This window comes from Ochlerotatus camptorhynchus, unplaced genomic scaffold, assembly GCF_037179485.1.
Source record: "Ochlerotatus camptorhynchus isolate MF236.1 unplaced genomic scaffold, CSIRO-AGI_Acam_v1.1 ptg000507l, whole genome shotgun sequence".
NCBI lineage: Eukaryota > Metazoa > Arthropoda > Insecta > Diptera > Culicidae > Ochlerotatus > Ochlerotatus camptorhynchus.
This window is the reverse complement of record NW_027040991.1, coordinates 243,356-267,097: the sequence shown is the minus strand read 5'-3', so window position 1 is coordinate 267,097 and position 23,742 is coordinate 243,356. Positions and strand designations below refer to the sequence as shown.

The 23,742-nt window shown below is 41.0% G+C and overlaps 1 protein-coding gene across 1 annotated transcript in view; it reads right to left on the bottom strand.

Annotated features, from left to right (window-relative positions):
• Nucleotides 1-4,905: 4,905 nt before the first annotated feature.
• The window catches only part of Syn2 (Syntrophin-like 2), a 193,969-nt gene continuing 175,132 nt past the window's right edge, over nt 4,906-23,742 (bottom strand). Inside the window, exons 5-10 of the mRNA XM_065235911.1 lie at nt 20,566-20,692; nt 19,880-20,020; nt 7,454-7,638; nt 6,949-7,332; nt 6,683-6,886; nt 4,906-6,377 (exon numbers count right to left, since the gene is read on the bottom strand). Of these exons, the coding sequence (XP_065091983.1) occupies nt 6,267-6,377; nt 6,683-6,886; nt 6,949-7,332; nt 7,454-7,638; nt 19,880-20,020; nt 20,566-20,692 (1,152 nt within the window). The 3' untranslated portion in view covers nt 4,906-6,266. The remainder of the gene's footprint in view (nt 6,378-6,682; nt 6,887-6,948; nt 7,333-7,453; nt 7,639-19,879; nt 20,021-20,565; nt 20,693-23,742) is intronic.

Sequence of the window (23,742 nt, the reverse complement as noted above, 5' to 3'; positions counted from 1 at the left end):
ATTATGCTGGAGAATTAACATCAGAAATAAAATATGAATGTAGACTGGATTGCATAGCTTGAAAAAAGGCGTAACATCGTGTGTCACGATGTGAATCATATCATCGCGTGTGACATAGGTGTAGCTCTATCGCATACATTTTTTGTTTCACTGTTATGTTTTTGGCACATTTTGCGCGCTTTTTCGTTTACGCGATGGTTGATCAGTTGTTGCGTTAGTAGCGTTTTCCATTGAAAAGTAAAGCCATGTTGTAAGGTACGGATTTATTGGTTAAGACTACTTTTACGATTTGCATAAAATCGTAAACCACTAATTAATTTTCCGATTTTGAAGTTGTGTCATAATTTCTATTATTTCAATGTGAGCTGAAGAGCTGTTCAAAAGAATCGGCTCCCTTTAGTGAGCTGGATGGGTTTTTTTTCCACTCAGCCAGATGAGCTGTTTTGCCCACCTCTAGTTGGAACCAGTTCCAACCAAACCGAGCTTTTTGTCAGTGCGAATCTCAACCTGAGCTAGGTTTTAAAAACAAACGAGCAAACTGACGTTTGTCAGAAAACAAGCAGATCCAATCTTGATACCCGATCCAGGTTGGAACTGAATAATAAACGAATTCGCTATCAATCTCACCACAGTTTGGAGAGATTTGCAGCTGGTGAGTTTTGTTAGCTTGATATTCCGAGCTGCGACATCACAGCTTGCAATATCAACCGCAGTTGTGTGCTTGCCGATTTTTGTCAACGAAAATCATCCGTGATCTTGGGCTTTGGTGAGATTTGATTTTTTAATATTTTTCCAACACTGCTTATATCACAGCTCAATTTTACGGATGTTCAAGATCTTCCAGAGGACGGTCTCATGGCTATCTAGGTCCATGTTTATGCCACGACCCCACATTCATACTGCTGAAATCCCTCTAGTTGGAGCAGCTAGAGTGTGTTTCGTGGTTGATGGGGATTAACGCTACTGTGTGGGGAAGGAAAGGCAAGAGTGCTGTTTTTAACACCGGTTGAAGAATTAGCGGCAGCATATCTATAGGAGCTCTATGAAATCATCCTGATGTCATGGATTCCAACATATCGGGTGAGATCTTTCCTTTATTTTTCTCCTAAATTTCATTCCATTATTATATGAAACATTATATGCTGGGTAAGGGAGGGTCCAGGTGAAGCGAAATGGATGGAGAGGGTGGAAATGCCAACTCCCTGTCTTTAACATTTCGTGAACAGAGGGTGGGCTCTTCTCCCCACTCATTGGGGCATCCTTCTGTTGGATGGCCTGTTTTTTGTATGATCCTGTTGTTGGAAGGAGATTCTCATTTATCCCGTGGATGCACGTAGACGATGCTGCCCACGGATTCATCCAAAGCCGTTTTTGGCAGGTTGAGTACAATTAGAGGCTATTAAACTTGATAAAGTCGAACAGCGAGGATAGTCCACAGTCTACAGACAGTTGTCTTGCTACAGGGAGTGGTGGTTCCATATCCATATCCACATCATATTAAGCCACTGGTAAACCAACAAACATAACATAAAAGAACGTGTAACGACTCTTTCCGGTGACCCTATTTTCAACCTATTTACAATCAAAATAATCTACAGACCCTAGGAAACGTTACGGGTTTTTCGAAGGCATCGTTATGGAAACCTCATTTCCGATTGATCCTCATATCACCTCGACATTTTAAGATCACAAATATCAGGTCCCACTAAACAAACAACAATGAAACAGGAACTCCACGTTTTCTGCAATGTATCAAACAGAGAGGCCCAATAAATGTCAATCATACAAGGTCTGACCCAACTGGATTTTTGGTATTAGTGAAATGTGACAATGTTTAGTATATCATCACAACGTTTATCTTTTTTCGCGGAAAAGCTGTTTTCTTTGACGTCACGTCTGCATTTCGCAGTATGAAATTTTGTGCTGACATGACTTTGTCATTCGCTTGCTCAGTAATGTTTACAACATTTCTGCTTCTACCAACAGCAAGCTGTCAGTTGTTCCAGACCTTGTATGATTGACATCGAGTTCCAATCTCATGAGCGATGTCACAACAGGGTCCGAGATTTGTGCTGCAAAAAACTCGTAGTGATAGGAATCTGTCATTCACTGAAAAAAGATTATACATAGTTCTATTGATAACTCACATAATATTTTTCCAACAAAATCGATGAATTATATATGTATATCACATGACATATGTGTGAGTAATAGACTGATGCAAAATTTGAAATTTTCGCTCCACAGTGCTCAAACGGTTCCAAATTGGGTCCTGATTATCCTCCCAAAATTTGAACTCCATTAGTAAGAACCTGACTTGGCACAAACCATTTGAAGTTTATATATGGAAATTACTATGGGGAAACCTTAATTTCGGTTCATATCAATCTCATAATTCACCAGTTCACTCTACTTTAGAAAATGATAACTGAGCTTGTTGAAAATTTTCTCAGCTACAACTTTGTTGAAGATCACTTTTCGATATAGTGTAAGGAACAAAAATTATTAATGATTCCAGTTACTGATGTCTTATGATTATGCTCAAACAACTGTTTAGCAGGCAACATTGGTGTTTATGGCGCGTAGAATAGAGGACACAAATTATGGCTACTATGTCACACTAGAGAATACTGTGTAGCCCACAATACACTTGCTTAATCTTGCCATAAGATTATCAATCTCTTAAACAATTAATAACTATTTAATTTGACGTTTGCCTGAAAAACGATTTTCTGCAAAGCTGTAGCTGATAAAAATACCCATAATAATAGCAATAGAACTTGTTAACAGTACAATATGGAAAAAAGCTAGAAGACAATGAACAAAAAGTTTGGTTTTCTTATAGTAATTTCAATATAAACTTCAAATGGTTTGATCCAAGTCAGTTTCTTATCAAATCAGGTTAAACTTTCGGAGGCTAATCAGGACCCGATTTGAAACCGTTTGAACACTGTGGAGCGAAAAATTCAAATTTTGTATCAGTCTAGTGAGTAATCATGTAGATTTCATTGGACACAGAACGGTCTTAGTAGCCAAATTTAAAAAAAATAGATAATGGGCCTTGTCATTAACTACATAGACAGTTTTTTTTGGGATTCTTGACCCCCCCCCCTCCCGCTGCGAAGACAATTGTCCTTCCTTTTTTTTATTTTAATGGGCTGTGGATAATTGCCAACCCCCCCCCCCTCAAACTCTGTCTACGTAGTTTATGAACAGCCCCTCTTACAGGTGACACTACACAGTGATAAGTAAGTGAATAAGAGCCGTGATTGCCGTACAAATCAAATGGGTATCACTTCAAGTTTTCACCATGAAGTGACATCCGTAAGAAGTCCCAATGACTGCATTGTATCGGGAGTTTCCTCAGCTACATTTCAATATTGTCTGATTTAGTAAATGTTACAAACATTAAGGGGAAACAGCAAAACTGGTTGTCCCATTACAGCTGAATTTCGCTCGTTGGGCAATCTTTAAGTAGGCTACGGTCTAGTTAGGCTCCCGTTAGTTGGGCTGTAGCCCTTTTAAATCTAAGTCAATCGTCATTTCTGACAGTGTTGATTCCCTTTCGAGGCGCTCATGGATGAACTAGGGGAAATGACGGCTTCGGCATGACAGACTACTTTCGGCAACCCAAATTGAAACACTATTTTCAGAGGATTTTCTTACGAAAACACTTCGCTGAATGCATGCAAACGATTCTTTATGCCTTCAGCTTCAATTTGACTATATTTTTACCACTGAGAAAAAGCAATCTAGCAAGGTTTTCTTGAAATGCAACACACGCACTACAAATTGTAGCTGATTTCGAGTTGCCGATAATAGAACAGCAGATTTACATGCAGTTCAAATGGAACGTTTGCCGAAGAAAAACTGGTTGCCGACAATACTCGCTCTCACTAGAGAAGATTGGAGCTTTGTAAAAGCGTTTCAAAACAGTTTTTGACAGTTCTTTCGACTGAAATTGTTAGAGCAGCTGGCAGCAAAAGATTGTAAATAAACCAATACTGCATATGTGTGCGTTCCTTAGAGAAAAAGGCTATAGAAAGAAGTTCGCTGCTTAGGTTGCCGAGAATACGTAAATTCCCCTATTTGGATAGTTCCTAAACGATTGTGGTGATTATAAACAATCGGTGTATCCCTCGACAAATGTTTAGCTTTGACAGCTCAGTCCAACTAACGAAAGTCTTTCACTAAGTGGGCTATGGGTTTATCCCAACGAGCAAAAGTACATAAGAAGCCAACTTTAAATTTGTTTTTCTCGAAATCAAACAGATGACACTTAGTCCGGTCGTGTTTAATACCGAACACATGAAAGTTATGTGAAATTCGCGTGGATATTTTCCACTGGTTATGTGATTTATTTAATGAGTGAAGTGAATTTCTACACGCTATTTTAAAACTACCCAAATTTTGGTAGAATCCACCCAGATCGGTCAAAACTGAACCTACCCAAAAATGGGTAAACTATTTTGGGAGTGACAAGTTGATAAATTGACAACATCGACATGAATCCGATCGACTTTGTTCATTTGTCAACTTGTCACTTCGAACATAGTTTACCGATTTTTATGGTAGAGTAGATAGAAAGAAAATTGATGACGATTCTGATGATTTCCTGCAAAAATATGATGCACGATGCAATTAGATGCGAGAAATGAAAGAAGATTTTTCGTAGATTGATTCGGTATTGTGAGATTTTTCGAGCATCTAGAATTGAGATTTAGATGTGACGCCTCCTCGGCAAGCACCATAAGTTGAACAGTGCTTAATTGTGAACAGTTCGATATTCACCCGGTTTATTTTTAGAATCACCGAGTACGATTATCATTAGTTGCTGGATCAGGATAATTAAAATATACAGATATGCACAAACGTACAGTTTCATCTGAAAATATTTAATAAACATCAAACTGTCCAATATTAAGCACTGTTGTTCAACCTTGCACAGTAACTAAAAAAATATATATCAGGGTTAAATTTTCAAAGTGACGTATCTCCGTGTGTAAACATAGATTCAAACGTTAATTTATCGAAACTCTTAGCTCGCCCATGCAAACTAACACCACCATCAGGTAAAGTTTCCTCAACCTGATGGTCGTGTTAGTTTGCGTAGGCTACGATAAATTAACGCAATGTTTATTTTTTTTAATTCGTCATTGATATCTTAGTGGTCCACCAAAAATCTACAGTTGCTTACCTTTGTGGTTGCTTTAATTTCAAAATACACTCACATGTATGTTAGAAAACAAAACATAGATCAGCTTTCGTTTCTTTCGTGACGTGCGCTAGAACCAACAACGGCCAGTGCCCGTTTGAACTCAATCAATCATTCCAACCGATAACCACGGAACAATTTTCCATTCGGTATGCTTATCGTTCGCCTTCGCTGATTCATTTGCCTTAAATTCTCACTTTCTACGCCGTATATCATCACTTTATTATCATAAAAAAAACTGTATTTATTTCTTATGCAAACTACGCTGCGCTTAACGTCCTAACTGCTTTGGTTAGCACAATATTTCGTTCAATTACATTCTACATGACGGTTCGTGTTACACGTGGGTACTTTTACACGCATTCCGGTACCTTTCGTTACCGTACCTTTACTTGTTGGTTCTCGCGTGAGTCCATTTCTATTCAAATTTATTTGGTTTTCAATTACATTGCCCCCTGTCACGTTCGATTAATGTTGTTTTATTTTCAACAGCCTTCGACCTGATTAGGCTATTCCTTTTGGATTCCAAACGTCGATTGATGATCTTTGTTTTTTCGTAATTAGCACCTTTCTATACATGAAAAACATAAAAGATCCAACCGTCACCCACCAGTTGGCTGCAATCCGTTTCTTCGTCTGCTCTAGGATGAGCTAAATTCTAAATAAAAACTAGTTCTACTAAATACCTTGTTCCGTTTAGAAACTAAAGCAAATACTTGTGAAAATCAGTCAATTTTAGTTCTAGTCACTTACATATGTATCAATTCTGGAAAACTCGACTGAATATCATTCTTTTGTGTTGCTTTCTTTGTGACTGGGTAACCTATTCGAACACACCTATCATTTTTTTTGACTTTGCCATCAGTTCTCACTTGCTGAGACTAGTGTAATTTTGATTGTTTGATTCCGTGTAGGTTCAACCCTCCCCTAATTAGCGCTCTACTCTACTAATTGCTTACGATTCTACAATTGTAATCTGAAGTACGCTGCCTGCGTCATCATCGTCACAATCACCGGCACCTCGACCAACCGCAGCAGCTTCAGCGCAAATTCAAGCCTGCTGAATCGAACTCAAAAAGGCCGGATCAACCGAAGCAACTTTAGCCGTTAAAAACGCATGCATACAAAAGAGCAAACTTTGTAGAACTTGGCATTCGAGCTCCTAGAAATAAGGAAGAAGAAAAAAGAAAATGAAAAAAAATAAAACGATTGGAAAAGTTTTCGAAAAAAGAGAAGTGAGAACAAGAATTGAAAAACGAAGTTGAACGTATATAGAAAATCAATAGCATTTTATATGCGTAGGCATACGAACAGTAAGCAAAGAGCGGTCGCAAAACTTTCGGTAGAATTTTTCCTATCCGGCGCTGATTGATATCAGATATATGTTTCCTACATTCCAATCAAAATTCCAATCTTTCAAGCGAACGCAATGTGATAGCTATCTGTTCGAGCACTACGCTTACATACCTTTGTCTCGATGGAGCGCGTTTCGTGGTCCTGAAAGTGTAGTTTCAGTTTGGATTTACCATCGTCGCTCGAACCTCGCAGCTGTGAAAATTTGTACTGCCAAATAATGTTAGCATCGGCGCCCTCGGTCAGTGAGAATCCGGCCTGCCAGTCCAAGGTCAAACCACCAGTCTTACCGTGATGAGATACCGCAAATGTTTTACGCTAAAAACAAACAATTAAACAATTACCAAACCCCAACACTGGATACTTTCCCACACACTTACCCCTAATTTGATAACACTAGTAACGATGGCAGCATTCCAACTGTTTTCAATTCGCAGCAGCTCCTGGCGCGTTTCCACACTCAAATAGCGCGGTTCGTGGCCGGAACTCTGCAGCAGGAAGCAATGCTGCCGGGAGTCCACCGTCTCGGACTCCTTCACCACCCGGAACATCGTCTGGTAGACCTTGTACGCTACGGTTGCCTTCTGCAGGTTGGCCACGTTGAGCGGAGGCGCATCGAACAGCATCACCTCGGTGCCCTTCAGTACCAGGAAGCGTGGTTTATAGCTCTGCCACGAGATGTGATTGCTGATGACACCTTCGTTCACCCAACCCATGTACTCGATCCGTTCGCCGACGGGAAAGTTGCGATTGTACAGCTTCATCTGCCATTGACGTTGATACATAGATGAACAGAGAGAAGATACGTATTGAAGCGGTATGATTGAGCAGTGAAAAATCCCTTTTCCAACATTGGGATGGGGAATGCTGGTTGTATGTATGTACCTGCAGATTGGTCAGTCCCACAATGTTGTCGGTGATGTACTTGAGCCAGTGACTGAGGATTGCCAGCTCGTCACAGTGAATTATTCCGGTTGTGGTTCCATTGAGGCCGCGCACTTCGAATGCATTCGGTCGAAGCTTGTCCGTACCGTAGATGTAGCGGGTCACGTAGGCCATCATGAGGGGAACTGGTGGGTGGAAACGAATGATCAAAGGGTTGAATTCTCATATTTGTTTGTTTGTTTTTTTTTGTTATGCATGGTGCTTGTTATTCTTTATTTCAGCATACCTACTGCTAGTCCTCATCGTTCGAGTGAACTGTTTTTTTTTTATCAAGTAAAACAACCACGGCTTGTTCAGCCGGAAAATATTGCGTTAGCTTAAGTTGTTACCGTGAAGGCATGATATTGGACCAAACTTGACGCGTGGTTAGTGGACAGCCCCTATGCTAAATGAGTAAATTGTCTTCCAGATAAACATAAAGCTACCGACCGAACTCCAAGCATTCAAAACTTCCTCAAAGTACCAAGGCTGCAAAATGCTTGTCGATTCATGGTTGACATGGCTGGTTCCCGGCAATGCGATGATCAATCGTTGTGATTCAGTGATTCGAAAGGTTTGGCTATCTACTTTCATATGTATCAGGTAGGAACCCAATTGGACCTGTGGTTGGCCATCCGGAACGGGAAACCCGTGAGAGGTGGCTCTGCGGAAATTCGGATTCACCGGGAAAATGGTCAATTCCTGAAAGTAGACCTGGAGATCCGCGTTTTTTTCTAAATTGCATACAATCATGAGCATAGAAGAAATGTATCATCAATATATCGATTCTGCTACCAGATGGCCAGAAAACGGTCCTTTGTGTATCCGGAATCACCAGTAAAATGGTCAATTCCTGAAATTGGATGTAGAGATCTGCGGGTCTTCTGGGTATCCGGAATCACGCCCCGTAACGTGGGTAGATCACCTTTTCGTGGTACGTTACGGCATGTAAGATCTACCACCGATTCCTAGTCCTGCACCCAACCGAGGGATGTAAGATTCGCTTACAATTATGTGGGATTCATCATCAGAGGATGTTAGTGGAGACCGCATGAACCGAGGATGCGATATACCTAGCTGCGGTCCAATGCAAGAAAATTGGAGACCGAAAAATGTAGAGTGTATTAGTGAGGTCAATTAGTTATGTCGAAAAAAATATGAATCCGATTGCCGACTGGACTCGAACCAAGAACGCTTCGATTATCAGACCTGTGCTTTCTCCACTGCTCTCTCCATGCTCCTGAATATGGATAACCTAAAAGCAAACATGAAGCGCTCATTTTCTCGCATACTCGACTTCGTATGCTTTTTCTGCTGGAGAGATTCGAGGCAAGTGTGTGCGTCGTTCTACAATGTTCTACAATGTGCGTCGTTCTACAAGCTTACTGGTATAGTCGAAAGCGTAGATAGAACACGAAATGAAAAAGACGAAAAACCATTACATCGCCCGTAAGGTCAACTTCTAACATTCGCTGCGATGTTCATGAACAGAGGATGATAGGAAACGGAACTAACATTCATGTAATAGATTTTTGGTTTGCGTGTGACTACTTTAAACTAGGGGAACAGGATTTTTCAGTAACCCAAGGAACACATCTTAGTCCTTGCTACTTTTTATGCTTTGTTGATAGTGACAAGACTCGTCCACCGAGGATGATCTTGAAACAAGGAAAAATGAGTTAGTTAGTCTTGATCTATGTGATTCCTAATCTTCCATTCGTTGTTCCCTAGTTTGAAGTGGTTAAGACTAGGGTTCTGATGCATGGTCATAACCGGTTTCATTCCTTAATTTTGTTGCTAAGGAATCCAATTTTGACTGACAAAGGTATGAATAGCGGGACCTTTCAATTAGAGTCGGATCCTTGCGATAAATGCAATAATGACAACTGTAAAAAAATCGAATACTTCATCATTTCTCAATAGTGATGGAGTAATACGACATGCACTAAACTAAGGACACGGGATATACTACAATAGATCAAATTACTGGTCGCAGTGGTGTTAGTTCCCGAACAGAGGAAAAAAGTAGAAGGGTCTGTGCCTAGGGGCACGAACGGAAGCTTGACGTAGGATCGCTAGTGGACGGAATAAATGTGAAGAGCATTTAGTTATTTTAATTGATCAATCATTTATTATCTCAACTCTTTCCGTTTTTGAATTGTAGGCGTACCAAATTTGTAAAAATCTTTTTCAAAGAGAAAGTTGATTAAGAGAATCAATCAAAATCACTTGCATCCCTGCTTCCAAGTTGGGTTACAAGATTACAACTCTGGAGAGCATTTTGTGTGGTTGTTGAGGGCTTGTGGTTCTGAATATGGACAAACAAGCACAGATAAATTCTATTCCAACTCTTTACTAATGTAAGCTTGATGGCGCATCTTTGACCTCATTTTCCAGGAACACCTTCAGCACACCTCGTAGATCAGACCGGAAAAACGTTTGACACCACCACGGCGAGCCAGACGACCGATGGCGGTTATCTCGAAGAACTTTGCGATGACGCTTGGCGCCTCCTTTACCAGACCTTTTCCTCCTTTGCCACGACCAGTCAATTGTTGCTTGTTAGATGTGAAGGAGTGGACTAGCTACCACCTTCCTACTGCTGCTATTGCTGTTCACCAAGCCGTCCGAAGCGAAAATGAGCTAATGACATAAAGCAGCGCTCTTTATATCTTTTCAGGTTAAAGCAGAATGATGTACAACCAAGTGGTATAAAAGCTACAAAGACTCCTCCCATTATGAGTAGTTTGCTATCAAGTAGCGACACTGGCTCTTTTCCTATGTCCCCGCTCTTTGATTACCTGTGGATTAAATGTTAATCACTGTCTATACTTATTAAGTAGACATGGTAAACATTCACTTCCACATAAATTAACTAAACGCTACACAGTAGGCCTGGCCGCTTTATTGTTTGTTTCACATCCTTGATGTGCAGCAGGCATTAATAATGACAAGAAAAATGATAGATGTATCATTTTCCAGGATTATTTCAAGTACTGGCTGTGTATGTGTAGACTAGACTAGACTAGACTAGAAGTAGCGACACTGGCTCTTTTCCTTTTGCGTACACGGCGAATGAAAACGACCCATATTTGAGTTTAGTTCACTCATAATCGCCAAAAGTGCAGGAACTCAGCTATGAGTAAATTTGTAAATTTGGAAAATCCTGGAAAAACCTGGGAAACCATGAGGCAAATTTACTCATCGCTGAATTCCTGCACTTTATTTCTTATTTCTGAGATAACTAAACTCAAATTTGGGTCGATCTCATTCACCGTGATATCACCTTGAAAGATATCGGCGCCGGTGGTTAGAGTGATTACCTCTCACCCCAGCAGGCCTGGGTCCAATTCTAAGGCATAACATCTCTGATCACGCCTTCCTTCGGGAAGTAAAGCCGTTGGTCCCCGGTTGAGATGATGGGTCGATTGGTAGGGTCCAGGTGTGGGAGCTGCCTCCATGGCGTCGGTAGCATTGGAGCTCAGTATGGAAAACAAATCTCGCGACACTTTTCAATAGGTCCTATCTACATAGATCGATTCTCGTCATCGACACTCTATTTCGTAAATAACTCAGCTTCACAAATGTTTCCTGGCGTCCTGCTTCCAGTTTGATTACATGAGCATTTTGTGTGATCGTTGGTTCTGAATATAGACAAACAGGCAGATGAATTCTAATCCTACTCTTTACTGTAATAAGCTTGGTGGCCCTGAAAAGAACCATTTTGTTGCCCAAGTTGGTGATGATTTAACCTTCGAAACCAAACAGAATGCGTCTCTGTCACTTCAAAACGTAGATGACATCCATGGCCGCTTACGCTTGGCATGTTTAGTGTAGGTGACAGCATCACGGATCTCACTTTTTAGGAACACCTTCAGCACACCTCGTAAATCAGACCGAAGATACGTCAGACACCGCCGTCAGCACGAGCCAGACGACGGATGGTGGTTATCTCGAAGAATCTACGTTTGGTTCAGAATATGGCGATGAGTGTGCAAAATATTACGCAATTCCATCCTCCCTATTCGCACGCGCCCGAGGATCGGAGGCGAATGCCACTTCGACTTGTTTCGTCTACTAACTACTCTCTGACGACTGTGCTGGGGAAGCAGCATATGCATGTAGGTAATTGGTGGATTTGTTAGTTAATTCGACGCTTTTGGACAATGCTGGACATTTACCAGTTTTGCAATAGTTTCTTTTTGAAAATCAACATTCAAAAGCACTGTTATCGATGCGTAGCCATATTTCTGATCGATTGGTGATAAAATTATTGAAATTGGACCAGGGACAGCTGAGTTATTAACGTTCAAAATCTTTCTTAATTTGTTACATGTTCCATTTTCGGTTTTCACAAAGTGTACCCCCATATAGAAATCAAAAACGTAGTCCTACGTCAAAAATCCGGAATCACCGGAAAAATTGTCAATTCATAAAATAGACCTATAAATCCACGATTTTTTTTAATTGCATACAATCATGAGTGTAGAGGAAACATAAAACATCAACATATCAATTTTGCTACCTGGTGGTCAGGAAACGGTCCTGTGGATATCCGGAATCAATGAAAAAAAAAAATACCATATCTGAAACTAGACCTTGAGATGCTTGATTTTTTTTCAGAATTGCAAGCAATCATGAGCATAGAGGAAATATGTTATCACCATATCGATTCTGCTACCAGGAGGTCAGAAAACTGTCCTCTGGATATCTGAAATTACCAGAAAAATGATTAATTCATATAAGTTGACTAGGAGAACGCTATTTCTGCTAAATTGCAGACTATCTTGAGCATAGAGGAAATATGCCAAAACTTGATCGATTCTGCTACTAAAGGGTGTCCCACATCAATGTGCTCCCCTTTCCGACATTGTGAACATTATTGAAAATGCAATTCAATATGACCAACATGCCTACAAATCGGCACCCGAGCAAAGTTCAGCATCAAAATGACAGGAAATTGAAATCAAGTTTTGATATCAACATAAAACTGAAATCATAATTTGATTCCAGTTTATGCAATCAGCAAACAACGGTCAGTAAACAAAACCAAACAGAACGCCCCAAATTCGATACTTGGTGTACAATCCGGCTATTGAAACCCCGTGACGTGATATACTCTCGAGCGGATAAGGGAAACACCGTGGTGATCATGGACAGGGAGGACTATGACTCACGGCCCGTACGAAGAATGCAAATTCAAGAATGACAAGTCTAAAGATCCTCTCAATGCTCGAGGAAGCAAATTTTGCACGGCACAATGTAGCGCGTCTGATGGGAGAAGATAAGTTTGTCAGAAAGTTCAACGTCTTCAATCCGATGGTGGCATCGCCATACTGTCTACCGAAGATTCACAAATATCCGTCAAATATCCGCACACCCACCGAGAAAATGGTAGCTTGGCTAGTGGATGAAATGAAGAACTACCCCGTAAAGCATGGAAAAAGCGTTAAAAATTCGGTAGATCTGGTTGAGCAGCTAGAAGGGTTCAAGTTGAGACGAGGTGAGATATTGGTATCGTTTGATGTTGCAGCACTATTCCCAAGCGTACCAATCACCGATGCTTTAAGTAGCCTGCGTCGGCATCTGGGAGGTCGTCGAGCGCCACACAATCACATTGAGGCTTATCTGCTTGTGGCTGAGGTACACTCTCCCCCCGAAGAACACGAACTCTTTCTACACGTTGGTCCATTTACGTTGGTCTCGAATGATTCCGTTTACGCGAGGGAATCGCGTAAATGGAGTACCCGTAGCATATGGGATTTGACCTAATAGGGACCAACATGGAATATCTCGCAATCCATGACATTTATAAGGTTACTGTCTTGGGCAAAGTTGTTAAGTAGATCAAGACCTAATGGTTTGTGGACAGAAGTTTGGAATTTAATCACTACGCGGCACTAATGTGCTTGAATTTGTGATTTCCTTGTTTATGTGATATCTTGAAATCCTTACCATCTAGAAACTTGCTGTTTGGGGTGATGTTGTTCAGTGGATCAAGACATAATGGTTGGTGGACAGAAGTTCGGAATTTAATACTACGCGGCACTAATGTGCTTGAATTTGTGATTTCCTTGTTCATGTGATTTCTTGAAATCCTTGCCATATAGGGAGTCGCTGCCTTTGGCAAAGTTGTTTAGTGGATCAAGATTTTCATTTTTAAAAATAAATTAGTTGATAATTCGGCAACTTTGTCCTGCTGCTGTATATATTTATATTTATTTATCACCGTCTTCGACCAGTCATACAGACTGAATTATTTTACTTATAAACTAGAAATTACTACTATTTCTAAAAACGGTTTTAGTCAAGTTAAAATCGAATTCGCCACAGACAACATTGAACAAGCGAAGACACAAATCGAAAGGGTTGTTGTAGCCGTAGTTTGTTCTGTGGTATGGGACTGCTATTAAAGCTGAGCTCCGAAACCGTCGAGGAGGAATGTTGAGCGGGATCTGTGCGAGAAGTTTAGGGCAATATATAGATCCTCAAATGACATCGTTACTCGTCTGACAGATAGTGGTTCCAATCCTTTGAGCTTGCATCGGTCAGAATAAGGAGGAAGATTGGTCGGATCGTTCCAAGGAAGTTGCCTCAGTGCAAACCGTAAGAACCTTTTCTGCACCCGTTCAATCGTGAGAACATGAGCTACTCCAGAATGCTACGAACCAACGAGCAATATGGAGTTTTTAAAGCGTGGATGTCGGTGAACTCGGAAGCGTGGCGACGGATGAATCCCAGCACAGAAAAAGCTTTGGCAGTGGTAATGCTCACGTGTTCGTTGAATCTGAGCCTCGAATCGATGGTAACGCCAAGGTCACAGATGGACGACACACGTTCCAATGATGCAGTTTCCATTCTGTATTGATGAAGAATGGGGTTATTGCAGCAACCGAAGGTAATAACTTTGCACTTCATGTTATTGACGCGCATGCCATTATCGCCACACCATACCAGTATAGTATCAATATCTTCTTGTAGGGCAATACAATCCGGAAGAGAAGCTATGACACGATACATTTTTAGGTCATCAGCGAATGAAAGCTTAAACGAGGAAAGCAGCAGACACAGGTCATTTATAAAAATGTTGAATATTAATGGTCCCAGAACGCTTCCTTGGGGTACACCAGACGTGATTTTGAAAGGGCGGGATCAAGTCGAGTTGACCGCAACATATGCAGTACGATCGCACAAGTACGAATGTATCCACTCTGTAATCCAATCTGGAAAACCTATGTGCTTCAGTTTTTCCACGGCTAGAATGTGCGGTACAGTGTCGAAGGCTTTCGCAAAGTCAACATACACCGCGTCAACTTGCCGCCTCTTTTCTACTTCGCGAGACAGTGCTGTGACGTAACACATGAGGTTCGTTGTTGTAGAACGATGCTTCATAAAGCCATGCTGACCATCAAAGATGATGGGAGACGCTACGTTGTATAGAACGTTGTGCACCAGTCTTTCAAACACTTTGCTGAGACAGCAAAGTATAGATACGCCGCGATAATTTGTCACCTGATTACAGTTGCCAGATTTGTGAATAGGAAGGATGCAAGCAGCTTTCCATGCTGTCGGAAAGGTTCTTTCGTGAAGTGATCGGTTGAATAAGCGAGCAATTGGGTTTGCTAGTTCTCTTGAACAAATGTAGTGAGATGTTCTTCGTGCTATATATATATAAAGGGTGATACGGTCAAAATTTGGTCAATATCAACTTGACGTATTTCTTTCAATTTGACATTTAAAAAACCTGAACACCCCTCATTTTGAAGGTGTGTGTGTGTAGAATGTTGCTCCTATTTTGATTTTGGAATTCACTCTTCAGTTGTCAAAATGCCGTCCAAGCAAGAAGAGTAGCGTATCAAAATTTTGCTCGCGCATCGCGAAAATCCGAGCTACTCGCACGCAAAGTTGGCAAAATCGCTAAAAGTTGCCAAATCAACCGTTACATATGTAATTAAAGTGTTTGGGGAACGTTTGTCGACAGCCAGGAAGTCTGGATCGGGGGGAAATCGAAAACCGGAAGCCGCTGAGACGACAAAGAGAGTTGCCGGTAGTTTCAAGCGAAACCCTAACCTCTCTCTCCGAGATGCCGCAAATAAGCTGGGTGTATCGTCTACAACCGTGCATCGAGCCAAAAAACGAGCCGGACTATCGACTTACAAGAAGGTAGTGACTCCAAATCGCGATGATAAACAAAATACGACGGCCAAAGCGCGATCCCGGGGGCTGTACACGACGATGCTGACGAAGTTTGACTGCGTGGTAATGGACGACGAAACCTACGTCAAAGCCGACTACAAGCAGCTTCCGGGACAGGAGTTTTATACGGCAAAAGGAAGGGGAAAGGTAGCAGATGTTTTCAAGCACATGAAACTGTCAAAGTTCGCAAAGAAATATCTGGTTTGGCAAGCCATCTGTACCTGTGGCTTGAAAAGCAGCATTTTCATAGCTTCCGGGACTGTCAACCAAGAAATTTACGTGAAAGAGTGTTTGAATAAACGTCTGCTGCCTTTCCTGAAGAAACACGGTTGTTCCGTACTGTTTTGGCCGGATTTGGCATCTTGCCATTACGGTAAAAAGGCCATGGAGTGGTACGCCGCCAACAACGTGCAGGTGGTTCCCAAGGACAAGAACCCTCCCAACACGCCAGAGCTCCGCCCAATTGAGAAATACTGGGCTATTGTCAAGCGGAACCTAAAGAAGACCAAAAAAACTGCTAAGGGCGAGCAGCAATTCAAGGCAAACTGGCTTTTTGCGGCGAAGAAGGCTGTACAAAATCTGATGGCAGGGGTCAAGCGTAAGGCCCGGAAATTCGGATTTGGAAAAGCGGAAGCCTAACTGAATATTTTTCCTGAATTTTATACTAATTGAACTTGAAAAAGAAATTTAATTTGATTTTTTAAATAAACGATTTCACCGATTTACACGCGTTTTCCCTTGACCAAATTTTGACCGTATCACCCTTTAATATAACATTATCAAATTTCCCCTTAAACATTGTTTGCTGCAAGAGATGACTTCGAGCAGCACAATAGTCTAACATGGAAAGTAGTCAAGGAGAGTCGACTTCGTCATTCAGCAATATCACTTCTATCATTCCTTCGTAATTTTCACCCAGCTGCTATTTTTAGTTTGCGTGTAGATAGTTGATATTTAAATAACAATCATATTTGGTATGGTTGTAAAAAACAATCAATTGAATTGTAATGATCCTATGAACAACTTTACCGAAGACAGCAACTTCCTAGATGGCAAAGATTTCATGATTTCACGTAAAATAGGAAATCATCGATACATTTACACTAGCGCCACGTTGTGAAAAAATACCGAAATTATGTCCACCAACCATTAGGTCATGATCCACTGAACAACTTTGCCGAAGGCAGCGATCTCCTAAATGCGAAGGATTTTAAGATATCGAAAGCCAGTAAGAATCGAGTTCAAATTCATCCCGGCAAGATCACCAAATTTCGGAGGTTTATGGGAAGCTGCCGTAAAATGCTTCAAGAACGCCTTCAAGAAAACCATCGGAACAAGAACTCTGCTTTAACGACGAGATGCAGACAGTACTCGTACAGATCGAAGCGGTTTTGAACTCCAGACTGCAGTTAGCAACGATCCTGGAGACTTTGAAGCGCTCACACCAGGTCATTTTTTAGTTCAACGATCGCTGAGCCGAACCTGGAGCATCTTTTTGCTAATCGGTTCTCAGTTTGGCAAAGATCGCAGAACTACGTCCAGATGCTGTGGAAAAAATTGACTACTCTGTATCTCTCGGACCTGCATAATCGCACGAAATGGACAATATCACAGTAGGAACTATGGTCTTGCTAATGGATGAGCGTTTACCGCCGCTGAAGTGGAATCTTGGTCGAGTCATCGAAGTATTCCGAGGCTCTGACGACAACATCCGGGTAGTAGCAGTGCGCACAAGCAATGGGGTCTTCCGAAGAGCCATCTCGAAGTTTTGCGTGCTTCCATTTCGGGATAACGCAACATCTATCAACGACGAGCACTAATGCTTCTCAATCGGTGGTGCTAAAGCACCCGCGGAGGTCCGTGCGGCCTCCACGAACCAGTTAATTTTTGTATTATATCACTATTTCAAAAAGTTAATAGAAGTTTCATACCTCATAGCCACGGGCCCCCGGGACGTTCAACAGCACGGAGCCAACTTTCGAATTGGAGTCCAAGCCTTTGTCCACTTGAGTTCTATTTCCGAGGTACAAGCATGCGTTGGTGAAGGTAGATGTGTGATCGTCCAGACAAGAAGCTCTGTGAAGCCCCTAGTCAAGAAACCAATGGAGTAGCCAGTTTGTTTCTGGGTCCATCTCCATGCAAGTATGAAAATAACCACTTCCATTTCGTCGAGGTCAATCCTGACAGCATCCCGTGGTCTAGTAACCTGCAGTGTCTAGAATGGAGTTTGGCCTGTCAATACAGCCCTTAAAGCGGTAAGAGCTCAACGCTACCGTCAGGATTCAACCTCGTGAGTCATTAAGAGCGATCAGTACCATACTGAATTCTGTTGGGGCATCGTCATCGCCACTGGAAGCGGTCGGCAAGTTGATTTATGATTCACAAATTCAAGTCAAAAAGCACCCTATTTTTTCTAGCGACGGATGATGCCCGTGTACACTGTCATTGAGGGCAACCGCAGGACAACCAGAAGGATCTCCTACCGTAGATTGATGTCCAAGGAATCGATCGAACCCCGAAGGCACATTACTAACGCACCGACATGCAAGTCGACGTACCGAAGGATAGCAGGAAGAATCACAGAAGTGAAACGAAGAAGAATTCCACCGGCCGTGATGAAACGGTATCCCATGGCACACGGCATCTCGACGCAGGCGTTCGTCGCACGTCGTCGAGAAAGCAGTCATCGATGAACAGTATCAGCAGCAAGAAGAAGAAAACAAGTGGACTAATAGAATAATTAGCTAAGACCATAACATTGACTGGAAAGGGGTAAAAATCATCAAAACCGTCAGAAAAACTTCACATCTAAACGCATGGGAATCATCATTTATCACCAATACTGCTGAACCATTGATGAATGAAGACGACCCCCCATTATATCCTGCCTTTTCAAGCTGACAAATCTGAGAATCCAGTAGCGTCTCTTTTCTTCTTATTGGACGTGTACGGAACAACGTATGAACATCCTAAGTGATCAGTCGGACATTGTCCCGTAGATGGGGCCGAAACCGAGCGACAGAGAGGTAAATTTTAATTTATTTTAATTTTGTATGAACTATAAGTGTTGTGTCTTGTCTCGCGTCGTGTCTTGTGAGTGAAACTATTATTGTACACTGAAAACATATTTTCGTTAATACTATTACGCTCATTTCGTAAATATGGGTTTCGTAGATAAAACAAATATTTCCTTAGCAAGTTTAAGGAAACTTGGAAGACACATTCTGGGCAAGTCAGTAGGATTCATGGGGGAAGTCAAAAGGAGCTTTCAAATTGCATAGTCAACTTTCCCGTACTTGATATTGAAGGAATCATCGAGCTACGGAGATAAATTCAGGAAATTTGTATGGGAAAAGTGGTCGACTTAGACTGCACGGCAAATTAATCCGACTCATATTTGAGTCCCGTTGACTCAAATTCGCTCAAATGTAGGTCATTCATATAATAAGTAAATTTTTATGAGTGAATTTCGCTCATATTTGAGTGAAATTTACTCATAAATGAGTGATATTTACTCATATTTGAGTAAATATTTACTACGTTTTAACGGGACTCAAATATTAGTCTGATTAATTTGCCGTGTGGATTTCCATCGAGTTAGGGAAAGATCGTGTTAATTTTAAAAGAAATGTTTAGATTTTTTTTTCAAGCCTCAGGGAGATCTCCCAATTTACTACGCCAGAACGGTTTGATACCCCTACTTGCTACGCCACTGCAAAGTGATACATGAGCTTATAAGTCGACTATAATGATCGATAATCAGCATATTGTTTTGGACCAATGCAATCGAATAACGGAGCTAGCAACCATTTATTAGACATCTAATAAGAAAAGTAGTTAACTGATTTTGGTGCCAAGTTGCACATATAGTATCTATTCAGTTTATAATTTAGATCAAACTTCAGATATCGAGCCAGATAGATAGACAACATAATAACATTTAATAAGCAAATTATTCAGATCAGAGCAATGAACGTAAGCTTTCTTTAGCACTATGTGGCTTATTTTCTGCTCTGAATTGTTTGTTGGGCATTATACAATTTAGAAACACGATATTACAGCTTGAACCCTGCACTTTTCCCAGCCGAGATAGATTATGCTTTTGGACCAGTTCCGGTGAACCGAGGGCTTGCAGCAGGAATCCCGATAGAGAACAGCAAAACCTCAAAAATGAAACATTTCTCCACTCACCCGACACTAAATCAATCCATCGATTTTCCGGCTCGGAGCTGATTGAAACTGGTCTGCTGTTGTTTGCCGATTTCCAAACCTCGTCCGCCTTCAGCTCGGCGCATGTTGCATCGTTGTCCGACTCGGGAGTCTCTCTACTCACTGTGGTCCGCGAGTTTCCACGTCGATCGTTGTCACCGGTGACGATGATGATGATGATGATAGACCCCCAAGTCCGGGTAGGGGATACAATGCAAACAACAATGATGAAATTATCCGGAACCGAACCGCGTTGATGTTGATGAAGTTGAAAACCAGAACAGGTCGCAGGAAACCATACACAATGGTCACAACAGGCAGGTGGTGGTGCACGATGTCAAAAGAATTGCGGAAAATGAAACAAGAAAAATGGAAACGTGTCATAAAATAAATCCTGTGGAATGGAAATACGGCATCTGGTTCAGGCCTGTGGTTGGCAGAATGGTTGTCATCTGTAGGATGACAAGATGGATTGGGGAATTTGGGGATTTGCTGGAATGTTGTTGCTCGGCTCAGATGTGGTCGATATGGGATGACAGTTTTTGTTAATCCCTTTTTTGTACTGCTTTCTTGAGGATTAAACTCAAGCTTTCTTCGAGGAATTTTGCTAATAAGCAAAAAAGCTTGATTCGTCGACATTTTTCACGTTTGGAATTGGGTATACTCACGTTGCTTCTGCAGGAATGGCGTTGCCGCTCGGTAATGTTTGACTGTTAGTACTACGATGTCACCAGCGTTCCGGAGGATGTTCACCGCATCATCGTGTGGGCATGCTGTGATGTATTCACCGTTGACCTGTAAAATAAATAAAAAAAAAGATGATGATTCACCATGGACAGAGAAAAAACGCCGCTAAAATGAGTATCCTTTGTTGTGTACACTGTAACGTTATAATTACTGCTTCTGTTTATGGCGCCCTAGCGAAAGGATGTTTAATATTTTAAAATTCTTCAAATATTCATAACAGAGAAATATTCCTCTTCTACTAGCATCCTTCCTCCGGATGTTCCATTCATGCAGATCTGTTTTTCTAGGTGACCTATTTTGAGAGGATGATTTTCCCAACCCGGACCAACAACTTAAGCTGGAAAATCGTTTTGAATGTTCCCTCAAGGGCCTTTCATTTGTGTAGGGATTTTTTGACCCCGCAATAACGAAGCTAAGTTAGCTAACTAAAAAGTTTATCTCATACACGAATTCCCTCTTTCGAATGGCAACTGAATCCTTTATGTCTTCCATGGCTGTAGCAGAAATCCTTTGCATAAACCCCAAGGGTAAGGATACTAATTTAAATTGTGCAGGAGAGAACATTTTCAATTCATCCGACCTTTCCTGCTTTTTATTTTCGTAATTTTGTTGTGTTTTGTTTTTGCCACATGGAAGCCTAAAAATCGACTGTTGAAATGCCAGATCCGGAGATTAGTATTTTTTGTAGATAATTGGGGCTCGCTTCAGGCTCGCTATCAAATTGTGCCCGTTCATTACGCATAATATCAGTTTTCCGAATATTGTTCATAATTTTGCAGCATAAGATGCACATCCACCAAATCTGGGTATTACTGTTGCAGAAAATCAGCTCCCCTGCAGTCATTACAATACTTGTCATATCATACAGACTTAAAGAGAATCGCAGGAAATTATTTTTTATGTAGGGGAAATGAAGGCTTCGGCATGACAGACTATTTTCGGCAACCCAAATTGAAACACTATTTTCACTGGATTTTCTTACGAAAACACTTCGCTGAATGCAGACAAACGATTCTTTATGCTTTCAGCTTCAATTTGAATATATTTTTACCACTGAGAAAAAGCAATCTAGCAAGGTTTTCTTGAAATGCAACACACGCACTACAAATTGTAGCTGATTTCGAGTTGCCGATAATAGAACAGCAGATTTACATGCAGTTTAAATGGAACGGTTGCCGAAGAAAAACTGGTTGCCGACAATACTCGCTCTCACTAGAGAAGATTGGGGCTTTGTAAAAGCGTTTCAAAACAGTTTTTGACAATTCTTTCGACTGAAATTGTTAGAGCAGCTGGCAGCAAAAGATTGTAAACAAACCAATACTGCATATGTGTGCGTTCCTTAGAGAAAAAGGCTATAGAAAGAACGTCGCTGCTTAGGTTGCCGAGAATACGTAAATTCCCCTATCACAAATTAGTTGAGAACAATGCTGAAGTATCATTTCACTGGGTGAGCGTTCAGAGTAATTGTTTACAGGCTTTGACCAAAGGTGATCGAAGAATTGTATTCAGCAAGTGCGATACCAAAACATGTATACTGTTGCTTAGAATTTACAGTACATACGAACAAAAACACACAGCAGGAGAAAATAACTTATGAATACCAAATTCAGGGATGATATTAGCATAACTGGCAACCTAAATATGGTATTCAAGTGAGTTTCTATTTGATTTCATTTCACAGCATAATGTTGATATATGTAACAAGGGGAATTCCCCGACATTTGGGAATGTGATAAGCGAATTTGTTTTGGAGCTTATTCTTTGTAGTTCAATACTTTCTAATCGATTAATAAATTGGCATGTATCAAACGAAAGTTATTTATCTGATCACAAACAAATTTTGTTTGAATGCAAGACTAATGATATAGGGCTTAGATCTAATGTTGGGTCCACGAAGCACAACCCTCTATTTTTTCCTCTATTTTTCGAACGGATTTTTTGACAAAATGGAATTTTCTCACTGCAGATGCCTTCCAAATTTATTTAACTCTCCGTACGTATCGTGAGATTTGATAAAGAGTAGCACATTGTTGAGATATTGTTAAAAATCTAACACTGCTTCTTGACCCCAAACTCGGCCTACGGATTCTTACCTCGGCCTAACGCATTGAAACGCCATTAAAAGGAATTTAATTCACTTCGGTCTATTGGATGAAGATAAAAATTGATTCGGTCAGAGCGCCTCGTATGTTTATGAGAATAATGGGTGCTTCACAAGTTCTTATTGACTTCGTTCGGTAGATTTTGAACAGAAGTATCATGGTTCATGGAAATCATGGTTTTATTTCAGTCCGCATCGTACTTCCTTGCCGTGCGGATCTATTTGCTTTTTGCTGAAGGAAGTGTTACTACTACCTAAAGCTACAACAAATGTAAACAGCACTTTTCAGTGCTCAACCTGTAAAATTCCTACCTCGTTCAACTCTTATTCCTCTTCGATCCTTGTTTGGACCCTACCCGAGGTAATCCTTTTTGGATATCGATTTGGAAAATTCCTCTTCGATCCTTCAGATTTATATAGTAATCTGCTTGGAAGTCGATTTGGATAAAAAATTACTGCCGCCATGGCGCCTAAGCGCAAAAGAAATGGGCAAACTTTTGATCCCCCTTTTGATGAAATTAATTTGAGCAATCAATTTGATTTGCTCACGCATGATGAGAATGATCCATCATCCTGGAAAAAATCTAGTAAACTTTCCCGGCTTAATGCCAAGAAGGAAAAGATTCCCCCTATTGTGATAACCACTTCCGATTTCCATCCTTTTCACATGGAACTTTTGAACTTCGTGAAAGTTGAGTTTTCACTACAAATTGGACGTCGGGGTGAATGCCGTGTATTGGCTGAAACCTTGGACGGATTTAAATGTCTTCTCAAGTATCTTACTGAGAAGCAGCACATTTTTTTACTTACGACACCAAAACTGAACGTGTGTTCAAGGTTGTCATGAAAGGGCTGCCCAGGGGTGAATCCCTGGATCAGATCAAAGATGAACTGGCAAAATTACTTGGAGTTGTGTCACTCCAAGTAATCAAAATGAAAATGAAATCCCGTCCTGGCGATTCGCGCAACGGGATTTCTAAAGATTTTTATTTAGTTC